Raw genomic sequence first — 22,495 nt, forward strand, 5'->3', positions numbered from 1 at the left:
GGGGGACTTTTGGGATAGCATTGGAAATGTAAATGAGCAAAATACCTAATAAAAAAATATATATAAAAGTGTTCCTGTCTACTTCAGCCCAAGCCTCATGTAATGAGAATTGCTAAGATATGACTTTTTCCTACCATTTTTATTGTCTCATAATGTATATGTTCCTTAATGAGATTAACAGTAACATCTGGTTCCTCCATATTAGACTTGATTCAGAATTGAATCTGAAGGCAAACTCAACTATTTACCTATCATAAGCACTGAATCCAACATTAGGAAGTCAGGGTACATAAGAAACAGCCAAATAGAAGCTTTTTCTAAAAACGTAGCAGGTCTGTTTATATTAAACATGGTGGTGAATGTGATCTGTTTGCTGGGATAGGTCTTAATAAAGATTGAGTCAAAGTTAACATGCATAGATGTTTACAATGCAATCTTGAATGGAGCCCTCTGAAAACAGTTTCCACATTGCAGAGATAATGCTGCCAGAAGTCATACTTCTCTCGTATTTTTTGTCTTTTATTCTGGCTAGAGGGGGAAAGAGAAATAGGCACATGAAAGTATAATTGTCCATGGCTTATTTTTCATTTCCATAGCATTCAAGTAGAGATGTTGACTTTTTTGGGTCCATTAGAGGCTCAGCATGGTGGCACCATTCCTGGATAAGTAGTTTGCATATTTAGAGGTCTCCCCTGGAGCAGGAGAGATGGAGAACACAGGAAAAGTCATTAATTTTTGCAAGAGGAGGTTGAGGGGACTTTTCTGGCATTCATTTTAGAAGAGAGCCCATGTTAAGGAGAACAATAATAGGAACGCATTCTTGAGATAATAGGAGCACAACATCCAAGTGTCCCATTAATGGAACTGTTGGCTGTCGTTGTTATTAACACTGACTCCAGAATAAAAGAGTTCCAACAGTGAGAAGACAAGAATCAAAAATCAGAATTCTCATTTAACTAATAACTAACAATAATTCTATTCTCTGAGTCTTTATAAAACTTTTGGATTTCTGTGAACTTCAAATGGTTCTCTTTCTCCTTTGTCCAAAGGTTTTCCACTTCCTCTCCATAAGAATCCCAATTCTTGATTGGTTTTCTCTTCTGTGACCATGTAAAAACACTGGAAGGAAAAAGGTTAAAAACATACGGGATTGTGATGGAGAGATGGCACAGGGGTTAAGAGCATGCTGTTCTTGCTGAGGACCTGAGTTTAGTTTCTGTTCCCAGCACCTCACATGTGGAAGTGCACAACCATCTGTAACTCCAAGGCCGGGAAGCTGAGAATCTGATGTCTCTAACCCCTGCAGGCACTTGCTTGTGGTCTCCCCTTCCCCCCCCCCCCTCCCCCCCCCCCCCCCCCCACACGAATTCTTAAAAGATGTGAGATAAGCAGTTAAAATATGAAGAAAAGTTTTAATTACTAGAAGGTAAAGCGATGTTAGAGCTGTTGAGTTGTGCTCCTTGAAGGCAGAAGTTACTCAAATACTGAATCTTCTTTGCCTCTCTGGCATCCCATTCTCCAAAGCTCCTTTTTTTTTTCTTGCTCTGAATTCACATCTGTGCTCTTTAACATGGAGGTCCCAGGTACATGGTGCCACACCTAGCTTTTCATAGGGACTGGGGATCTGAATTCATGTCTTCATGCCTGCACAGCAAGCCCTTTGCCTACTGAAGGCCTAAGCATCCAGTTCCTCCTCCCATGTGACTAGAAACTGAACCTCAGGTTGGTCATGCACGTGAGGCAAATACTCCGCCCTAAGCAATGGCCCCTGCCCTTACAAACACCCTTCCTATCTCCTTACCTGCTCCTTCTCTTTCTCTACATCTGGGTTTAAAATGGAGACTTTGAGTGGATCTGTCTTACATACAAAAAGCTAGACACCACTGAATTTTGAGGCATTATCAATCTTTAGAGAGTACATACAAAGTAAAATCCTAGCATTTTAAATTTCAGTTTTGTGCCTTGTATATTAAAATTGTATTCTGATATGCTGTGCGTCTGCTTGCCTTAGATCAATGTCTCCAACCTGTGTGCTGTCAGCCCCCTGGCCTGGAACTGATCATGTAGGGGAAATTGGTGGGGCCATCTGGAAACTTGGGCAACATGAGTTTCTATCTAATTTCTAATATCTGTTTTGATGGATGCTAATTATCTGGTTTATTTCATTAATTCCCCTCCTGCCTGTTTGCTGTTAGAGAAGCAAATCATAATTGAAAATGAATTGTTTTCAAAGGCTTTGGATTTGGCGTCCCTTTCCACGGAGTATTCTCAGTACAAGGACTGGTGGTGGAAGGTACAGATTGGAAAATGTTACTACAGGTAAAGTTTTCATTATCTGTGAAAGTGGAAATATTTTTTGTCATCAAATATGAGAATGAAAAAAAAAAAACAAAAACACCTTTCCTCATGAAACAGTGACGACTTGCACTTACTTGGTCAGTTTCTGAACAATCACGTGACAGCACTGAGTGCCCTGTGAACTCGTCATACCAGGAAGCAGAGGCCGGAGCTTGGTTGTGATTCTCACCAGAAACTGGTTGGTGACAGACCTGGGACTAGAACCCAGTGTGTTCACAACAGTCTGTCCTCCTGGCTCTCAGTTCCTCACTTACACCAATGCCTCACATCTGGAGGGCACCCAACTGATAGGAGCCAGCTCGTTTGTGCCTTGCCGCATCTCCCTCAGGACTCATGACACCTGGAGGTAGCTGCTCGGTTGAGAAAGATCAAGCCTCGCCAGTGTGAAGCGAGTTGTCCAAATTCAGAGAGCTGACGTGATGACAGCAAGAATATCAGCCCCACTTTCTGGCTCTGATTCTCTTATTAGTACTTTATTTAGTTAAGACAGAGTGTCACTATGTAGCCCAGGCTGGCCTTGCTCTCGTGATCTTCCTGCCTCCATCTTTGGAGTGCCAGGATTACTAGCAGTCTCCCACAGTCAGCTACTATGTCCATAATCCTTATTGTTTTTCTAGAACCTGAGCATTTTTAAGTGTGCTTAATGTTGAAATACATCAGGAAGAAAACAGATCAGCAAAGTTGTAACTAACTTTATGACTATTTAGCAACAAGTGCAATCTGAAACTTGCTGCTGATATTCAGATAATTTAGAACCTTTGGAAAACCGGGAAGGATGAGCACTCATATTTTATCATGGAAAATGGGCTTTATTATTAAGAATCACGATTGGCTTCAGTTATCATGAGCAACCATCAACATTGCTAGGCCAGCTCTGTGAGGAAAAGGAAGCAACTGGACTAAAAAGCGTGCCTGTTGCTCTGTGGAAATCAAGATTACTTGCCATTTAGACATCTCACATAAAACTCTGAAGTATTTTTTTTTTCTCACTGACAAATTGAAAAGCGTTTTGTACCAGAAGAGAGCATGAGATCATTGTAACATTAAAATCTTATGAGTTTAATCTTAAGGACAGTTTTAGCATCTTGAGCTTCCATACAAACCCTTCAGACATAGTTAATAATTCAAAGAAAGGGTAACTCAGACTCTTTCTACTGCCCATAGGAGATGCCATTCGTGTAGCTTCTTTCAAACGAATGCATTTTATCACATTACAGTATTGTTCTGCTCCTCAGGACACCTTACTATGTACCGTTCACTCTTTTGTACATTCATCCACTTAGCCAATATTTAATGAGCAGCTACTCTCAAGTGGGATTACAAAGATTGATCAGATTGTCCCTACTTTCAAATGCTGAGCCAGACAACAAATAAATATTATCATGATGATTGCCATTATTATGAAAGCAAGAGCCAGGCAGCACACTGAGAACCCGGAGACAGACCTGGGCCACCACCCGGACAGAGCAAAGATGCCTCGTTAGGGAATGCAGCCCCGAAGTTGGCTTCAGCCTCTTCGTTCCTCACCTAAGTTCTACTGACCGTTCCTCTGTACTCCCGACCCTCTCCAGTACCCTAATTCTGGGCATTTTGTTGTCATTTACTGCAGTGGTTCTCAATCTTCCTCATTCATCCAGTCCCTCACGTGGTGGTGCCCCCTGACCATAAAATGATTTCCATTGCTACTTCATAACTGTGATTTTCTTCTGTTATGACTCATAATCTAAATATATGATATGCAGGATATCTGATCTGTGACCCCTGTTAAAGGGTCATTTTAACCACCAAAGGGGTCGTGACCCACAGGTTGAGAACCACTGCTTCACTCCTGGTTGGGTTCTTACAGTAACTTCTTCCCTGGGTTTTCTGCCTCCAGTCTTCTCTCACCAAGCCTTCCTGAGTATAGCGAGGGGAAATGCCACAGACAGCCACCCTCAGATCCTTGATGGTCCTCCGTGTGGCTGGTTAGGATTGGTGTGGTCTCGTGCTGCTGTCCAGGTCCTACCTGCTTTCCCACATCTCACTAGTCACATTGTTATGTCCTTTTCGGCTAAACTAGACAACAGTCTGTCCCTAACATGCTATCCACCTGCCTGCCCGTGAGCTGATGCCATCATAACTACTAGAGCCCTGGAAAGGCAGCACGGCACACACTCTATCTGCCTCTCGGACTCCCATCCACGATTTTCTTGATTCACTCATGTTTCTCTAAGTAATTCTTCTCACTGGCCATCTCAGTGAACACATCCAGGCTTCACTCGTCCTTACCTGAAGGATGCTTAGTATCCTCTTCGCTTTCATAGCTCTTTAACATCATCAAATGTGTGCATGGTGATGCTGCACACTGCTGATGAATTCATTTGCAGAGAAAAGGTGGGCAGCTGGCGAGCACTCTCACTCTGGACTCTCTACTGATCTGAGCTGATTAACTTGGTGGTGGTGGTGGTATGTCTAAGTATGTTGTATGAATGTGTATGAACTTGTGTGTGTATGTGTGTGTGTGTGTATGTGTGTGTGAGAGAGAGAGATGAATGAATGAATGAATGTGTACATTTATGGAAGCAGAGGTCAACTTCAGGTGTCATTTCTTAGGTACCATATACCTTTTTTCCACCCCCATAAGTTCTCTTGGTCTGAGGTTGGCCTATTGGGCTAGGCAAATTGTCCAGTAAGGTCCAGTTATCCACCCACTTGTTTCCAGCTTCCAGCATTGGAATTACATGTGCAAGTCACCAGGCCCAGCTTTTTGTGGTGTCTGGGGATAGAACTCAGGTCCTCATGCACTCTACCAACTGAGCAGTCTCCCCGTCCGTCCTCTAGAGTTCCTTTAATGTGGCCTACTCCATTCTTTTGTTCAATAATTCATGTGGTAAATTCATTTTATTTTATTTTTTTATTATTTCTGGCTCTCAGAACTTTGGGGTTCTCTGATAGTATTTTATACATAGTCTGAGAGGTAGATGGGACCTGCCAGCTTTACCTTCATCTGTCGAAGCCACCGTTGTTCACTTTAAGCCCACTTTCCAGCAGCTGCTAGTATATCAGCTACACCAGTGCTTGAAGTCGACATCTTGAAAAATGATCAAAGCTATTCCTTCCAGCCTTTACACGAAATTAGTACAATGAAGCATACTATAAGTATAGATACTTTTCAGTCCATTTTGCAAAGTATAATATCTAAGTAGTTCTTAGATTGCTGAAAGTGAATAGTTAGGAAAAAAAAAGCAGAACAGGTCTACTGAGGACAAGCAGCGAGGAAGCCGTGTGTGCCTCAGCCACTGTCCTGGTGGTGACAAAGCTCACAGAGGCGGACACAGACATCAGGGCCGTCACTTAGGCAAGGAGCAAATTTTAGATTCACAGAGGAGGCAATCCATCCACTAAGGGCAAAGGAAGAATGATGATATAGCTATAGTATGCAAGTGGCAGTTGTTTTCACCAAACTAGTGTAGGGACAACTAATGGGGGCTGGGGTGTCTTAGGGAAGGTGATGTTTTCAAGGAAATGCCATCTTACAGTTTTCCGGTGAAGTGGCGGCTCCACATTTATTCAGGTCACTTGCCATATGTGCAGCTGGTCGTTTAAGCTCTCACGGTGGTGAACTGATGTGACCTCGCTTACAGACAGCTTTCAGTCCTACTGCAATTAGGCTACTGCCTTTACACACCACTTGAAGCATAGATAGCTCATGACTCTGGGAGACAGGTGGCTTTTGCTAGCTTTTGTTAACATACATGTGACTGTCAGCATGTACAGCAGCATCTCCTACTTGGGCCTACACTGGCTCTAGGGTGGGATGTGTCTGTTCATACCCTCGGGGCTTGAGACAAGTGATGGAGTGCTGAGTTTTCAATTGAATGGCTAATTTTTTAAATGGTTATTTCTAGGTTAGGAATGTACCGTGAAGCTGAGAAACAGTTTAAATCAGCCTTGAAGCAGCAGGAAATGGTAGACACATTTCTCTATCTGGCAAAAGTAAGTAAATATTCTTAATTTGAGTGAAAACTGTCTTAAGGTGCTGGCCATTGCATGGGGGAAACGCTGCCAGTTCCTTCTAGAATATTTGGCAAGTTAATATGTTCAGAGTTATGTAACATATGGAGAGAACCCACGGCACAAGGAATTGATGGCTGTGGAAAGGAAGAAAATCCCTTTGACAGATTGCTTAGCAGGACACAGAAAACACCGTAGACTCAGCGCCCTATGGGCACCAGAAAGGCGTTTTCTACAATCTATTTTGTCCCAAACCTGAGCAGGTGATAGAGAACAGGACCCCTTTGCCTTCAAAACAGGATCTCTCTGTAGTCCAGTCATCAGCTCAGCATCCTCCTACCTCAGACTCCAGTAGCTAAGACTCCAGGCCTGTGCTGTCAAACCCTGCTCTAAGAACAGGGGCCATTTCATAGACTGTTTTGTAGGGCATTAGGCTCAGTCCTGCTGTAGTAATTAATGAATGCAAGTCTTATTTCTTTTTTATTGAGCAGGATTCAGTATAGGACATTGTAGCAGGTCTGTTAGTAAAGACAGATTAATTTAATCTGTGCAGTAAACAGAATACGTTTTATACTTTCCTTTATGTTACTAAGGAAGACAAGACTGCAAGGAGTCACGTTTTCAGCTCCACTGGGCTGCTAACAGCAAGAGTTCGAGTCCCTTGTGTTGCACAGTGTCGCCTGCAGCTCCAGTGCAAGGGCCACCCAGAGTTTTTCAATACAGATCGCACCTTCCTAAGCTGAATATCCGAAATCAGAAAAGCTCCTGAACCTGAATTTATTGAATGCCAACGTGATATTACAGTTTCATATGATTTAAGTTTCAGACCCGATATCATCTGGTGTGTCGCAGTTAAAACACAGGTGCACAACAGTGATTGTGTAAAACTTCATATAAACCTTACATGAAGATGGAAAAAATCAGCGAGAGATGGCTCAGCAGTTTAAAGCACTTGTCTCTCTTCCAGAGGACCCAGGCCCCAGGCCCAGTACCCACATGGTGGCTCACAGCCATCTGAACTCCAGTTCCAAGAAATCTGACCTCCTCTCCTGGTCTCCAAGGTTCCCAGGCACACACACACGATGCAGGCATACTCATAAAATAAAACAATAAAAAGACAACAACAATGACTTTCATGTTTAGACGTGGGTTCTATCCCCAAGGTATCCGGTTATCCACAGCCACGTATTCCAGAATACCTCCAAAATCAGAAATTAAGAGCACTTCTGGGGTAAAGTGTTTCAGAGAAGTCCTACCTTATTCTACCTTATTGGAATAACAACACTTTTTTTTTTTTTCTGAGCATAACAACACTTTGAAAGAAAACGCCTGATGCAGTGGCAGTTATCTTGGCTTATTGCAAAAGATTTCCAATTTAAAAAGCATGCTTTGCAACTTGATGTGTGGAATGTGGGGGGGGGGGGGAGGAATGGGAGGGGGTTGGCACCCAGAGGGGGCTTTCCCTTCTAAGGGGAATGGGGTTGGACTTCCATGAGGGGGTGCTGGGAGGAGAGGAAGGGCTGATATCAGGTTGTAAAGTCAATAAATAAATTGAATAAAACAACAACAACAAAGAAGAAGTGAGCTTTGAGCAGAAGGAGTGTAAGGGTTGGAAGGGAGGGGGTGGGCTCTGAACTGCTGCCCTCTGGGTGTCCCACAGCCATTGCAATCAAGATCTCACAGCAGTCAGTATAATACCTCTATAAGATTAAGCTTAAAAATCGATCAGTCCTCTGTTGAAGAAGGGACAGACCTCTGTCCTGCTGAACTTTGGCTACTGGTATGTTCTAGGTGAGAGACCGTCTTTGTTTTCAGTTGTGTATCCATTGGTGAGCCCAGCAGGCTCCAGTGGGTAGCTCGAAACCCTTATCATGCACATTACCCAGGTTGAACTCGGTGAGTCAAGAAACAAAACAAAAAGATATGAATATCAGAAAAGGACTTTTCTGAGATTCTGAGAGTGGAGGGTTGGTGTAGACAGGGGTGAGATATTCCCCTGACCCTTTTGTTTTGTTTGTTTGTTTGTTTGTTTTTGGTTTTTTTGAAACTGGGTTTCTCTGTGTATCCCTGGCTGTCCTGGAACTCACTTTTGTAGACCAGGCTGGCCTCAAACTCAGAAATCCGCCTGCCTCTGCCTCCCAAGTGCTGGGTTTAAAGGCGTGCACCACCATCACCACTGCCTGGCTCTGACCCTTTTTTCTTATCACCCAGTCTGTGTGACAATAATAGCCCCACAGAAAACATTTCTTGGGATGATAAATTTATGTACAACATGTGCACATAAACTATAAAATCATTATTAGAATCCGTGGAAAATTCTTTCTGGGAGATTTTTTTTTCTAATCAATAATCAAAATTTATCATGCAAATGCAATTATTTTAAGAACCCATAATCTTATTGAAACCCATCTTGCTTTTAGGTTTATATCATATTGGATCAACCTGTGACTGCTTTAAATCTATTTAAACAAGGCTTAGATAAGTTTCCAGGAGAGGTGACCCTGCTTTGTGGAATTGCCAGGATCTATGAGGTAAGGTTCATATTATTTTAAAAGTTGGTATAAAATTGAGGTTATGTGCTACTTTAAAAAGCTCATAGGCCCTTGGGGTGCTAGTAGGGAGCACAGTTTATAAAATTAAGATCGTTGGCCATGGTTCAGCAGTACAAGGAGAGAATTTGCTGTGTGTGTTTAATTCAGCTAGGTTTTTATAATGAAGTATTTTAGACACCCAGAGGTCAATGATACAGGACTGGAATTTAACTTATTTCTCCTGTGTGGGTAGCCTGTGATCTCAGCATACTTAGCAATCCTTTCCCAATATCTGTAACATCAAATATCAGTTTTTCCCATTTCATATGGCTTGAGTATTCATTAGCCTATTTGTCCAGCCTCCTACCAATCTCAGACTAGCTGCATTTCTATGGTTTTCTAATGGCGCCTGGTAGGTGTGCCTTATCAGGGTTGCTTTCACAGTTTGAACTCTTACTTATTCTTAAACAGTTTTAGATTCATGTTCTCAGATACCATAGAATGTTTCCGTTGAGTTCTCTTCCCTGCTAATTCCTGTAGCAGTGATCCCGAGGCTACGTTAGGCAAGCCTCCGTCTGGTTTTTCCCTTTACAGCTGAAAATTTTTCTCTTTGCTCTTCCATATCGATTTTAAGACTGATGCCTCAAGACCTGTTTTTCCTTTATAATCCTTGCTGGCATAATACCTAGACTTTTAGTTACCATTTGATTGATGGGGTGGGCAGGTAGGCTGCCTTTCTTTCCATTCTCAAGTATGACATTAACTCTTCAGTGTTTTCAATCTTCTTTGTCCTCTCGTGAATATTTTGTGATTATTTCCAGAAAGAGGTTGTGTTGGTAGTCACCAAGCCGTGCTAACATTCAGTGCTTTAGTAAGAATCTCAAAACACAGCATGCAATAGTCTGTCTCCCAGGGAAACTCTTGTTAATGCAAAAAAAGATAACAAAACAAAATCAGTAAAGGGGAAAGGCTCAGGGGGAAAGTTCAGAAGAAGCAAGGGATGAGCTTCCAAAAGACCTCTTCTGCTGGAGTGTTGTGCAACCCTGCTGGCATAGGTGGGAATAAATATCTATTTATCCCAGCTAGGGCATCCATGGCAGACAGAAGGATGAATAACACCAATGTCCACATGGAGAACTAAGGAATTTTATTGGTGTTATTGAAGTATAGGAGAAGGGCTACTTGCAAGGACAGGAATGACTCAAAGACGGCTGCATAACCAAGGCCTGCAGCGGCATGGGTGTCAGCTCACAAGGCTGGAAACTGAGAGCATACTGCCAACTTGCAGCCAGGCAGTTCAACAGGATGGAGACCTTCAGCCAGGCAGCTCCAGTGGTTGGGCTCTTCCAAGATAGCTCAGCTGATCTTTGCTTATCTTGGGCGGCTGGCCTGGTGTCTGCTCCTTCAGATGGCTTGGCTGACTCATTGCCTGAGCCTCTCCTAGGCAGCTCAGCTTGTCTAAGAGTGCTTCTCAGCAGCCTTTACAGTATATGTATGCTCCGGGAAGGAGGAACCTAATGTATCTCGTCAGTTTCAGGGACTTCCTGAAGCCTTTGAATTGTTAAGCTTCCCTGCAGGATGGAAAGAGTCACAACACAAGGAACACACTTAATTCTCCCAGCAAAGTCATGACGGCTCCTGCAGACTGTTGTCTACCAGGAATCTCATTAGAGACTGTGTGTGGACACCACATGCCTATCATGTACTAGGTTTTCCAGACTCTTCTATAGTTACCAGGTATCAGCACAAACCACATGGTACAAACAGTGTCACATTAGCAAGCTACTCTTGTCATCTGGGGAAAGTTTATATGAGAGCAGGAAGCAGCTGAGTTCCCCAGTGCATGTCTTTCTAAGAATAGCAATCTCCTTAGAACTTTATAACACATCCCTGTTTTCTTGAAAGTCATTGGAAAACACTAACTTGCAATATTGGTTAAAGGAAAAAGTAGAAGAGGTTGAGGGTTGTTATATCTAGGCAATGGTGTGTGAGTAACTTTTGTTTTCTTACGCTTTATATTTTCCAAATTTTGTATGAGGAGCATGAATTCTGTGTTTTGTCTGTTTGATTTTATTTCTTGAAACAGGGCCCAGACTCGCCTAGAACTTACAATGTAGAACAGGTTACCTTTGAGCCTGAGGCGATACTCCCCCTCAGCCTCTCTCTTTCTGGGGATACAGAGACAGGCTACCATACCCTACTAAAGAATTACATTTTGAATGGAAATAAATCCTTTTCAAATTGTCTGGGAAAAAGTTTTCTTTTCGAAACATCACTTTAATACATACATAAAAGGAGACATTGATCCATCTAAACAAACACTGCCAGTATTTTTTATCTTTACTTGTTGTGACCTTAAAGAAATGGAATATGAACAGACCTTTGACCATGATGCTTGGAAAGAAAGTAAAATAGAGTCACCTTCTGAAGCCAGGGGAATTCTTGCTGCTGCCCATGGAGGCGACCTTTGGGTGGTGATTAGACCATTGGACCTGCTCTCTGCATCCCTCAGATTTTTGACAGAAGGTGCTGGCAGAAAGAGCTAGGAAACTGCTAACATCTTTAATGCACGATGGCTTCTCAGGAGAATTCCACCTATGCCTGTCTGTTACAGACACTGTTGCTAACGCTGAGATGGGCCATGGCTCGGGAACGGACTGGTTTCCACCCCCCGGGTTTTTTTTTTTTTTTCCTTTGTGTCAGGCTCCCTGACTGGCCTTCACTTCTCCATCCGCCTACCTCTATCTCTCGAGTGCTGGGATTGCCATAGTGTTCCACCACACCCAGTGGCCCTACAGATTAGAGTCTTTCAGCAGTTACATTCTGCCCTTCGTTCCTCAGAGTAGAGTCTGCAGCACTGGGAGAGAGAAATGGAGATGAAAGCCAGCCCATCGGCGGCAACAGCGTAGAGTAGAAATGGTTACACGTGATCTCTCCCCCTTGATGTTACAGTTAATTTCCTTTCTGCCAAAGCTTACCACACCAAAGCCAGATTTCTAGAGGATTCCTTTTCTCTGCTAACAGTGGTTTCAGAGATAATTTGCTAAGTCTTTAGTTTGCAGCTGCACTGCGTTTGCCTCTGAGGACTTCGCTTTTCTCTGGGAGTCTCTTCCATCCCTCATGTTCATTTCCTGTTGTTCTTTCTGCCATGGACCTAGCCTCTGTTTTACACTGAGCATGTCGAACTGCCTCAACTTTCCTGTGTTTCTTACAGACACTTGCTTAGATCATGTATTTTTATTGAGCTTTTTGATGCTTTTGATTTTTTTTTTGAGGCATTTTAATAGAAAGGCCCTCATTTCAACTGTTCTTTGCTGGAAATGTTATTCTTGTGCCCTTCCAACTTTATTGTGTGTGAAAATCGCCTCAGGCATATATGTAAGAGGCGTAGGACAGCCTTTTCTCCGCTGTCATTTAAGTCCTGGAAAGCAAGACATAGGCTTTTCTATTTGAACACACACGTGCTGTTTGGGGCAGAACCACTCCAGTGTTCATGTTCTCAAGCAATTTGCAATTTGACTTCAAGTAATTCAACTGTAAGTGTGGTTCATGCTTCATGAATTGGCTCAGAAATGACCACTTTAAAAGCCACTAATATTAAGTTTATCACGTAATACTACACTCTTGAGGTGATATGTATATACATGGAAGCGTTATTTTAAGTATATGCTATTAAAATCTGCTCTAGAACCTGTATGATTTAACCAATTCTGATACAGGAAAAAATTTAAGGACCAAAAGAGAGCCCATATGAAGATTCAGGATGTGACAAAGACTGGCTCTTTAGTCCATGGAGTTGTTAGATTATTGATTCAATAGTTAAAAAAATAGAGTGAATGAGCTAATAGTTCTTGCAGTGAAAAAGTTATTTCAGCCAGATTTAAATTGTGTGTGAAGCCAGTGGTCAACCTTACTCTCGATCCTTAGGAGCCATCAACTTGCTTTTGAGACTCGGGCTCTTTAATTAGCCTAGCCTGGCTAATTGCTAGCCTGACTGGCTAACAAGCCCCAGGAATCCACCTCCCCAGTGCTTGGATTACACACATTTGCCACCATGTCTGGTTTTTCTGTGTGGTTTCTGGGGACTGAACTTGGGATCTCAGTGGTCTGCAACAAGAATTTGAGCAAGCCATCTCCCCAGTCTCAGATTTAAATCTTTTAAAAGGAGTTAAAACCTCAAAACATTAAACTATTCTAGTTTTATTTTTGTTCCCTTGATGAAATATCCTGAGAAAAACAACTTAGGGAAGAAGTTGTTTATTTGGTTTACAGTCCCAGGTTCAAACTCATCTCCGAGGGGAAATCAAGGCAGGAAGTCAAGCAGCTACCTATAGGCAAAAGCTAAGAGAATAAACACATCTTTGCTTGCTCTCATGTAGCTTTCTCCTTTTATACTGTTTAGGACCTCATGCCTAGTGAATGGTGCTTCCCACGGCGGACTGGATTATCCCTATAGCAATAGTCAACACAGTTCCCCCACAGACACCCCATAAGATAACCTGATCTAGATAATTCCTTATTAAGAATTATCTTCCCGCTGGGCGGTGGTGGCGCACGCCTTTAATCCCAGCACTTGGGAGACAGAAGCAGGTGGGTTTCTGAGTTCAAGGACAGCCTGGTCTACAAAATGAGTTCCAGGACAGCCAGGGCTATACAGAGAAACCCTGTCTCGAAAAACCAACCAACCAACCTAACAAACAAACAATAAAAAAAGAATTACCTTCTCAGGTGATTTCCTTTGTTTTGTCAAGTAGATAGTTAAAACCATCCAGCAAAGAAACTGGGAAAATTTCAGAGAAAAACAAAAAACACATAGGCACATTGTTTGTATAAATTAGAATGACAAAAATATTTTTTAACTTTACTTAGTTATTTTATGTGTATGGGTATTTTTACCTGCACATAAGTCTATGCAACCACAGTTCATGATGGCTAGAAAAGCATTTCCGATCCTCTTGTGAGCCATCATTTGGGTCCTGGGGGTGGAGCTCATATCCTCTGGCAAAGCATCCAGTGCTCTTCATTACATGAGGAGAATCTTTTTTTAAATAATACCAATTCATAAAGCCACAACAGCAAAGACTGATATCTGAAAACGTTTATTTCCTATATAAATTTCTATATATCCTATATATCATTTATTTCTATAAATTCCTATATATCAAATCCAAGCATAGTGGTGCATGCCTTTAATCCCAGCACTGGGAAGCCAGAGGCAGGTGGAACTCTGTGATTCTGCCCCCCACAAAATCCTATATAACAAAAATTAAAATTTAAGTAAAATCAAACTAAAAGGTTAAAATATCAACCAGTAAAATGCCTGTCACACCTGGGACAGATGACAGGTGACATGTGACTGTCAGGTAGGTATGGTGGGCCTCACAAGATATCACCTCTTGATCTTGAGCTCTGCAGCCTCCCAATCAGAGCCAAATACTTTTCTGTTCATTATAAGCTACCCTGCATGTGTTGTTCTATTATAGCGGCACAGAATGCCATTAACAAAAGGGCAAAAGGCAGGCTAGCTTGAAAGTAGACAAAGGTCACAGGTTGGCAGCTCCCAGAGAAGCACGTATGATGTCTCATACATTAAATGCCTGGTCTCTGTCAGAGTTAAACGCCAAGCCAGCCACATGCCACCTTCCACTTGACTGGATTGGCAGAGGTGAAGAAGTTCCACAGAGCCTCGGCTGTCAAAGGTGTGAGGAAGCAGACTCGATGTGTGCACACTGTTGGTGGGAGTGTGCACACTGTTGGTGGGAGTGTGCACACTGTTGGTGGGAGGTGTGCACACTGTTGGTGGGAGGTGTGCACACTGTTGGTGGGAAGTGTGCACACTGTTGATGGGAGTGTGTGTTACTGCTGCCCACCTGGAAGCTGTTTACAGTTACCAAGGAGACTGCACACCTGGTTGCAAACCTGGTTCTTCATTTGGCAGTTTTACTTCTGGGAATATCCCACCATGGTGTGCAGATTTTATACCTTGTTCTTTTGGTTAAAAATGTAAAGAAACCAAGGTTCACCAAAAGGGCCTGGGTAATTTGTGATCTATGTGACAATGAAACACAACTGTGTAGAAATAAAAACAATGATGCAAATATCTGTTTCGGTCAGAAGGTACCGAAACCTGATGTGCACACACAATTCCAGTACCAGGGAGGTCGTGACAGGAAAATTTCTGGAACTTGATAGCCAGCCCATCGAGCTAAACCAGTGAGCTCTCTCTTCCAAGAGACCTTTTCTTAGAATAAAAACAAGGTGAAGCGCAATAGAGGAAGTCAGCCAGCACTGACATCCGAACTCCTCATGTGCACACATGTGCAGACAAATATGTACACAAATACACCACACACATGAAAGAAAATGTGCTCCGGTTGGCAGCTGACTACTTCACTGAGAAAGAACAGCGCATCAGTGGGCTTGGTTTGTAAGTACCTGTAGGATAGCTTAACTGGAACTCCCAGGCCAATGAGCTGCCCTGTCCCAAAAACCAAAGTGGCTGGTGCTTGAAGAATGACAGCGAACGTTGACTTGCCGCCTCCATGTGCATGCCCATACATGTGCACATAAAACACATACAATAATGCACATACGCATAGAGACACAGAAAAGCCATGTTCACATTTGAACATCTCTGACACTGGAGTGCGCCCTCCATTGCGTAGCATGTTTCCTTTCATTACTGTGTGATCACTCTACAGAGTAATAGATTTCATCATGACAAGCTCATGCATATAGATCACGAGCTTCTCTCATGTCTTCCCTCCTCCTTCCTGCTAATCGTCTTTCTACTCTCCTGTTTCAAGTCTTTTCTTTTAAAGTATAGGTTCCACATATGAGAGAAAACATGCCTGTCTTTCCGGGCCTGGCTTCTTTTCCTTGACATGATGGTCTCCACTTCTACCTATTTTCCTGCAAAAGGCATAATTTTGTCTTCTTAATGGCTGAATAATACTCCATTGCATGCATATATATATATATATATATATATATATATATATATATATATTTATCACAGTTTCTTTTGATTCCTGTAGCCAAATAGCAGCTGTTGTGTAGTTTTTCTCAACTGCAGCTCTTGTGAGAACCTGGCAACTATTCCAGTTGGCCAACATGGTGACCATGGCCATTACCTCTGATTGTTGCCTGAAAGCTTTTGTTGACACCTGCTGGTTAGAGCCAGAAAGCACAGGCTTCAGCACTGCACATCTTGTCAGGAGCTTGGAAGCAAGTGGTGGGGAGCACTTCTAAGGAGCACGGCAGAAGGTCTTAGCTGTCTTCATCACAAAGAGATGAGACGCAGGTAAGGCCGAAGATCTGTGCATTGGCCTGAGATGCTCATTCTACACTCTGCCTGTCAAGGCCGCACATCGTGTCCTGCAAACATACAGAATCATTAATAAAATTTGAAAAGCAAAGCACCAAGCGCACAGACAGTACTGTTTTGAAAAACCTGGACAGGGATGACCAAGGGAAAAGAGGACTTGGAAGAATTTGACTCCACACGTGAAAGAACCTACTTTACATATTATTTTATAAAGTATGCAAGTGTGGTCTAGGGGTACCATCCTGGTCTATGTGAATCTTGTATCTAAAGCAAGTCCTAGGTTTAAAGAAGCACTGTGTGGTGGTTCAAACCTAACATAAATAAGAGTCCTCCCGAGGAAGGAACAAGTGTGCGGGTGACAGTGAGTGCCATGTGACTTGAGAGGCAGAAGAGGTCTGTGTGAAGTTAGACATAAGCAAAGTTTCATGGAGAATGGATGGATGGACCATGAGATGGATTTAAGCAGTGGTAACCTTTATTAATAATATCTGTTGAGGCAGATGTGATTTGCGTGCAGTTCAGCTACTTAGGAAGCTGGGGGGGGGGGTAGTTCAAGTCCTGGGTCAAGCCCAGATTGGGCAACACAGTGAGATTATACCTCAGATTTTAATAAAATTAGTGTTAGATCACAGGCCCATTAGCTGTCCCGCCCTGGAACTCAGGCCACACCCTTCTCAGCTCTGGGACAGAGCTGACAAAGTGACCTGGACAGCACTGACAGAGAATTCAGTCCCCTTCCTTCCACTTGCTGTGTTGAGCAAGCCCAGTCCTCCCCACCCACACCCCCAGTTCCTAGACTCAGGACAGCCACAAATCCTTTTGTCTCCTGGAGTGCAGGCCAGGCCAGCTTAGGTCTCAAGCAATGGAGTTCGCCCACCGCATCCTACTCCAAGAACCTGCAAGAGTCAGGAACCATGTTAGTCCTTGGAAACTGGAGCTGCTTTTCCTCCAGGCCCCTCGGCATGGCTCGCTGTGCGCGTTGGGCGTTTCTCCTGATGGAGCTCCCTGGGGGAATCTGAAGGCTTCCCTTTAGTACCGCATGACATTGCCTCTGGATGATGCAGTCTCTCCCGATGCTCGCCCAGTAGTGGCTTTCCCTCAACTGTCCCTCGTCACCGTGACTTCTCCCCTAATAAAGGTCATCTAAAGAGTCATTTGCGTTGGCTCCTTTCTGCAAACCTGATTTCTGTAAGTCAGAGCTATTAGGGACCTTTATCTGTGATCACCACCACTTTTACAGATGTATACAGTAACTATGGAGGCTGCTGTGGTTTTTACCTATTATGTATTTCTAAACTTGGTCTGGGTTGCTTTCATTTCTTCCGTAGACCTGGCTCTTTTTATGTCTTGTCTAACATATCTGAAATGCCCTTCAGTCAGCCACCAGGCGATTTCTTAAACATGATGCAGTATGATTGCGCTGTGCCTCTAGGCACTGTCCCTTTTCCCAGGTGAAAGGGCCCTGGCTGCCTCTCTGCATTCCCGGGCACCGCCTCCTTCCCAGGCTCACTTGGGAATGTTTCTTGTAAGTGTTTTCATTTAGGCTTGTGTAGTTTGGTCTCTCTGCCAAGTGAGACTGTCCCCGCAGATGCAGGCTCTGACACCCCATTTCATTTGCATCTCTGTCAGACAGGGCCTCTCCCAAGGTGACCACTAACAAGCAGCCCTGCCTCCCTTGCTCTCCGCTCTTTACATTGTGCATCCTTCCCTGACCTTATGTCCCTCACTGAGTCATTTGTTAGCTTCTCCACCAGCTGTCGCCTCCTTGAGGACGATGACTTCATGCTTTCGTTTGTATTTTGTCCCTTACCGTCTAGAACAGAGTCTGACATATGGCAGGCTGGAAATAAATATTTGTTGAATGAATGAACTTAAATGGGTCAAAAAAAAAAAAAAAAAAAGCAAGCAGGTCCTTGTCCGGTGTGACTAAAGTGTTGCTCTTCTCTCTGGATGTGGAACAGGAAATGAATAACAGTTCATCTGCAGCAGAGTACTACAAAGAAGTTCTAAAACAAGACAACACTCACGTGGAAGCCATCGCCTGCATTGGAAGCAACCACTTTTATTCTGACCAGCCAGAGGTTGCCCTTCGGTTTTACAGGTGGGTCTTACATTGCATCCACAGGAAACGTTGGTGAAACAAGAGGTGCGGGAGGGGGGGTAGTGGTGGAAGGAAAATGCAGACAAATTATGCATTCTCCATAGGCCACAGGTGTATAAATCTAGGAATGCATCTTTCAGCTGCTTTCTAAAGATTCAAGTGGTATTCGGTACTCTAGGGGGATGTGGGCTGGCGCCCTGGAGAAACATACCTGCATGGTCAAGCTCACATTTTAGTTCAGGGTGGGTGCCTACTAGTCATCAAGAAACAACAGACGCTAAATAGCTACTGAAACTATTTCTCTGTCACTGACCCTTAATACCACAAAATCTAAAGACAGTGAGGCTGAGGCAGGAAGGTATTTGCAGTTACTCTGAGTTCAGAGCCTTGAGGAGGACTTAGAGCAGGGTCTCCTGCTTTGTGAGGTATTTGAGCTTTTTCCAAGTCTAAGAAAAGTGTGGTTGTTGGCTCTGTTTAAGCACATGCTTATTTTATCCTGCATGTGGCTTCTAAAATGCATTTTGAAACATCTACTATTTATTTGTGTGAATGCCTGGATGAGGTGTATGCACCATGCCATACTTGTGAAGGTTGAAAGGTGTGAGTCCCAGAGATCAAACTCGGGTCATCAGGCTTGGGGACAGACAGCTTTACCTACTAAGCCATCCCTCTGGCCCGTGATGTTCACTTTTTACCCAGTGGTTTCAGCCCTCATCATACATAGGAGTAGACCGACAGCTGACAAGTCCTTCCCAAACACGTACTGGGAACATAAAATACAGAGATGCCATCCAGCGCACATGCAGCCAGCTGTACTCTCCGTCCCCAAAGTGGGTCACGGGCTTCTCACAGCCACTGAGCTGGCTTCTCCTTTGTGTGTTTGAACTCTGGAATTAGTAGTGTGGAGAAGCCAATTGGGGCTCTGGAGCTGCGGGGTGGGAAAGCTAGTGGAGACCAGAGAACCACCTGCAGAGACCAGAGGCTGGTCAGCTCATCTCTGCCATGCAGCACAGACAGCAGAGTCCAGGGTGCAACTGCAGGCCTAGTGGTAAACAGAACCCAGCCCTCAGGCTGGGTCAGACCTCAGGGAATTCCCCTCGGGTACTGAGGCCTCTGAAGTAACACGTGTGAACTTTACTCTCTGACCGGTTCTCCTGTCTTTCTAGTAAAGCTTTTGGAATACAATTGAACAAATACTTTTCCGATCTTGTCCCTGGACACATACCCTGTGACAGGTCGTGAGCATTGCTTTAAACATTTCTTGATACGCTTGTGTTAATGTCCTTCAGGGGTCCTAAAGTTCTTAAATGAATCCACTTCTAACTTTGAAAAGAATGTTTCCACTTATAAAGTTAGTCTGAGAGCAAGTTTTGTGTTCCTCCATGAAAAGGCGCCTCTTGCAGATGGGAGTTTATAACTGCCAGCTTTTCAACAACCTGGGGCTGTGCTGCTTCTATGCCCAGCAGTACGATATGACCCTGACCTCGTTTGAACGTGCCCTTTCCCTGGCTGAAAATGAAGAAGAGGCAGCTGATGTCTGGTACAACCTGGGGCACATCGCTGTGGTATGTTGTATGCATGTTTCCTTGTTACAGATAAAGTTACCATACGCTCCAGTGAAGAAATTCTCAGATGCCATAAATCCAACCAACAATTTAGAGATTTGTGGGAGTCATTTTATATCCTCAAGTCAAATCCATGCCCGGACCCCACACCTCAATGCTGTGGTTGGTGCTTGTTCTTGCCATGTAGCTAGGAAGTGTTAGATGCAAAATGAGGGAGGCTGTGGCAGAGGGAAGGATGAGGCTTCGCAGGTATAAACGTGTGCGTTTCTTTGCAGGGAATCGGAGATACAAACTTGGCCCACCAGTGCTTCAGGCTGGCCCTGGTCCACAACAACCACCATGCTGAAGCCTACAACAACCTAGCAGTGCTGGAGATGCGGAAGGGTCACATTGAACAGGTCAGAGAACCAACCGCCCCTGCACAGCGGACAGTTGGCTTAGCTGTCATTGTGTGTTAAGCTTTTTAGTAGCTCTAGAGTCTTACAGGCCTGGGCCTGAATCCCAGCTCTATCAAGTACTAGCTGTGTGGCCTTGGCCAAGTCACTTCACCTTTCTGAGGCCAGAATTGGACATTGGACTTGATGGGAATAATGTACAGCCCACGGTTTCCCTGCCTGCAGCACACCGACCGTCTCCCAGCTACAAGTTAGCTGTCCCTGTCGGGACCCTAGGGGCTGCCTTTCCAACCCGTCTTTTCTTCTTTCCTCTCTCTGCCACCCCTGTCAGCCCTAACTCACCATGGTCCCTCTTCTCTACCCCAGGCTCATCTCTTTCCTGCACTATCCCAGGTGCCTCTGAGCTGCTCTTCCTTCCACACCCCCCCTCCCCCCATGGGGAGCATTTCACCAACTGAGCTACAGCCACTGCTCCTTACTACCAGGGAGATGCTGAATGACTTAACGATGAGTGAATGAGTGAGTGAGTGAGTGAGTGAACAAATGAATGAATGAATGAATGAAGCAGAAGCATGTAGAGGGATTGTAATCCAGCAACATGGATGCACTGATCACATCCAAAGACCTTCTAGGTCGGTGTGATCTGTCTGGAATGCAGACACACTAGTACACGCCTTCAATCTCTCTGGCTGGAATCCTTTAGTCCAACTCTATCAGAGAAAGATGTGACAGAATGAGTCAGAGATAGGATGTGCCCAACTCTCAGGGGAAAAGCCATTTAAGCAGCCAAGGGAGGGAGTTCAGTCAGTTTGGCCAGTCAGTGGGGGTCAGTGCAGTGACTGCCATGAGCAGAGGCGAGCTTGTTCCTGAGTCCATGCAGTTCAGGGTAGGTCAGCAGAGGCAGCTGGAGCCAGAGAATAAGAGGGAGCCAGAAGATTAGAACAAATTGCCAGAGTTTGGCTGAAGCCACTTGGTTTCAGAGCAATTCAGTGAAGAGCTGAGAGAAGCCAGACTGAATCAGCCAGCTTAGAGAGGAGTTTGAGGACAGCTGAGTTGACCCAGCCAGCCAGAGTTCAGAAAGAACTGGGAAAGGGTGAGCTTATTAAGCAGGAAGCCTCTGAGATGACAATTACACCTGGCAAATAAAAGTTACTTTTACAGTAGTGCATCCTCCTCTGAACGGCCTAATAGATTTTGTTATAAAACAATATTATTTTATTACTGCTTGGCTAAAATCCTCCAATTCTGTCTGTTTGCATTCCCGCTGTGACCAGTGTGGCACACCCATGGATTCAGGTCCCTATCTTTGAGACCACATCCCCGGTCCCTTTCCTCACCGGCTTCAGGTGCATGGGCTGGCTGCTGCCCTCCAGACACGCAGTGGTCTGTCTTCCTGCAGCCCTGTGCAGTGTCCCCTGGGCCTTCCAGTGACAAGTTTCTTTTCATCACCTGGGTCTTACGTGCCATCTCCTTAGACAAACCACCCAAACATCAGTCTAAACAAAAGCCCTGGAGGCACAAAAAGCTCTCACAGTCCAGTACACTGCTTGCTGTGTTCTTCTGTATTTTACCAGGTTTTGGTGTGTGGAGAAAGCAGACTGTCGGGTGCTTCAAAGCAGAAACCTCATGTGTTATGTAACTTCTGCATTCTCGGCACCAGAAACAGCACTGATGTGTGGGAAGTCTAAGTCAGTGTCCTGGAGGGGCTGGGGAGATGACTCAGTCAGTAAAGTGCTTGTATGCAAGCGTGAGAAGCCAGGTTCAGGTCCCTGGCACACCATTGCAGCATGCATCTGAAATCTCAATATAGTGAGGCAGTGTGTGTGTGTGTGTGTGTGTGTGTGTGTGTGTGCATGCGATGTGCTCAAGAATGTACACATTCACGGCACACAGGTAGAACGCAGAGGACGTGTAGGAGCTAGTTCTCCCCTTCCTCCTCTTTTACTCTCTGGGTTCTGGGGATCAAGCTCAGGTCACCAGGTAGCAAGTGTCCTTCCCTGTTGAGCTGTCTCACCAGTTCACTGATTTCAAGTGTGTTTAAAAGTTTAATATTCACCTTGCAAAATCTGTTTCTACTGTATTATATGAATCGGTGTCCTCTTTTTTTTTCCATTTCAAAAAAAAAAAAAAAAAAAAGAACGTGTCCTGAAGGTCATGGATACAAGTTTACATCGTGGGGAGGGTTGTCTAGTGACTTCATATGAATTGTGGTGCACACGTGAGCA

At 44.1% G+C, this 22,495-nt stretch overlaps 1 protein-coding gene across 2 annotated transcripts in view; it reads left to right on the plus strand.

Moving 5' to 3' along the window:
* Ttc8 (tetratricopeptide repeat domain 8) overlaps nucleotides 1-22,495 on the plus strand; it is a 61,303-nt gene that overhangs the window by 34,247 nt on the left and 4,561 nt on the right. For both annotated transcript variants that reach the window (XM_021178803.2, XM_029484921.1), the window contains 6 exons: nucleotides 2,234-2,319; nucleotides 6,246-6,333; nucleotides 8,772-8,882; nucleotides 18,171-18,310; nucleotides 19,701-19,875; nucleotides 20,151-20,273. In XM_021178803.2, the coding sequence (XP_021034462.1) occupies nucleotides 2,234-2,319; nucleotides 6,246-6,333; nucleotides 8,772-8,882; nucleotides 18,171-18,310; nucleotides 19,701-19,875; nucleotides 20,151-20,273 (723 nt within the window). The remainder of the gene's footprint in view (nucleotides 1-2,233; nucleotides 2,320-6,245; nucleotides 6,334-8,771; nucleotides 8,883-18,170; nucleotides 18,311-19,700; nucleotides 19,876-20,150; nucleotides 20,274-22,495) is intronic.

This window comes from Mus caroli, chromosome 12 (genome assembly GCF_900094665.2).
Source record: "Mus caroli chromosome 12, CAROLI_EIJ_v1.1, whole genome shotgun sequence".
Lineage (NCBI taxonomy): Eukaryota > Metazoa > Chordata > Mammalia > Rodentia > Muridae > Mus > Mus caroli.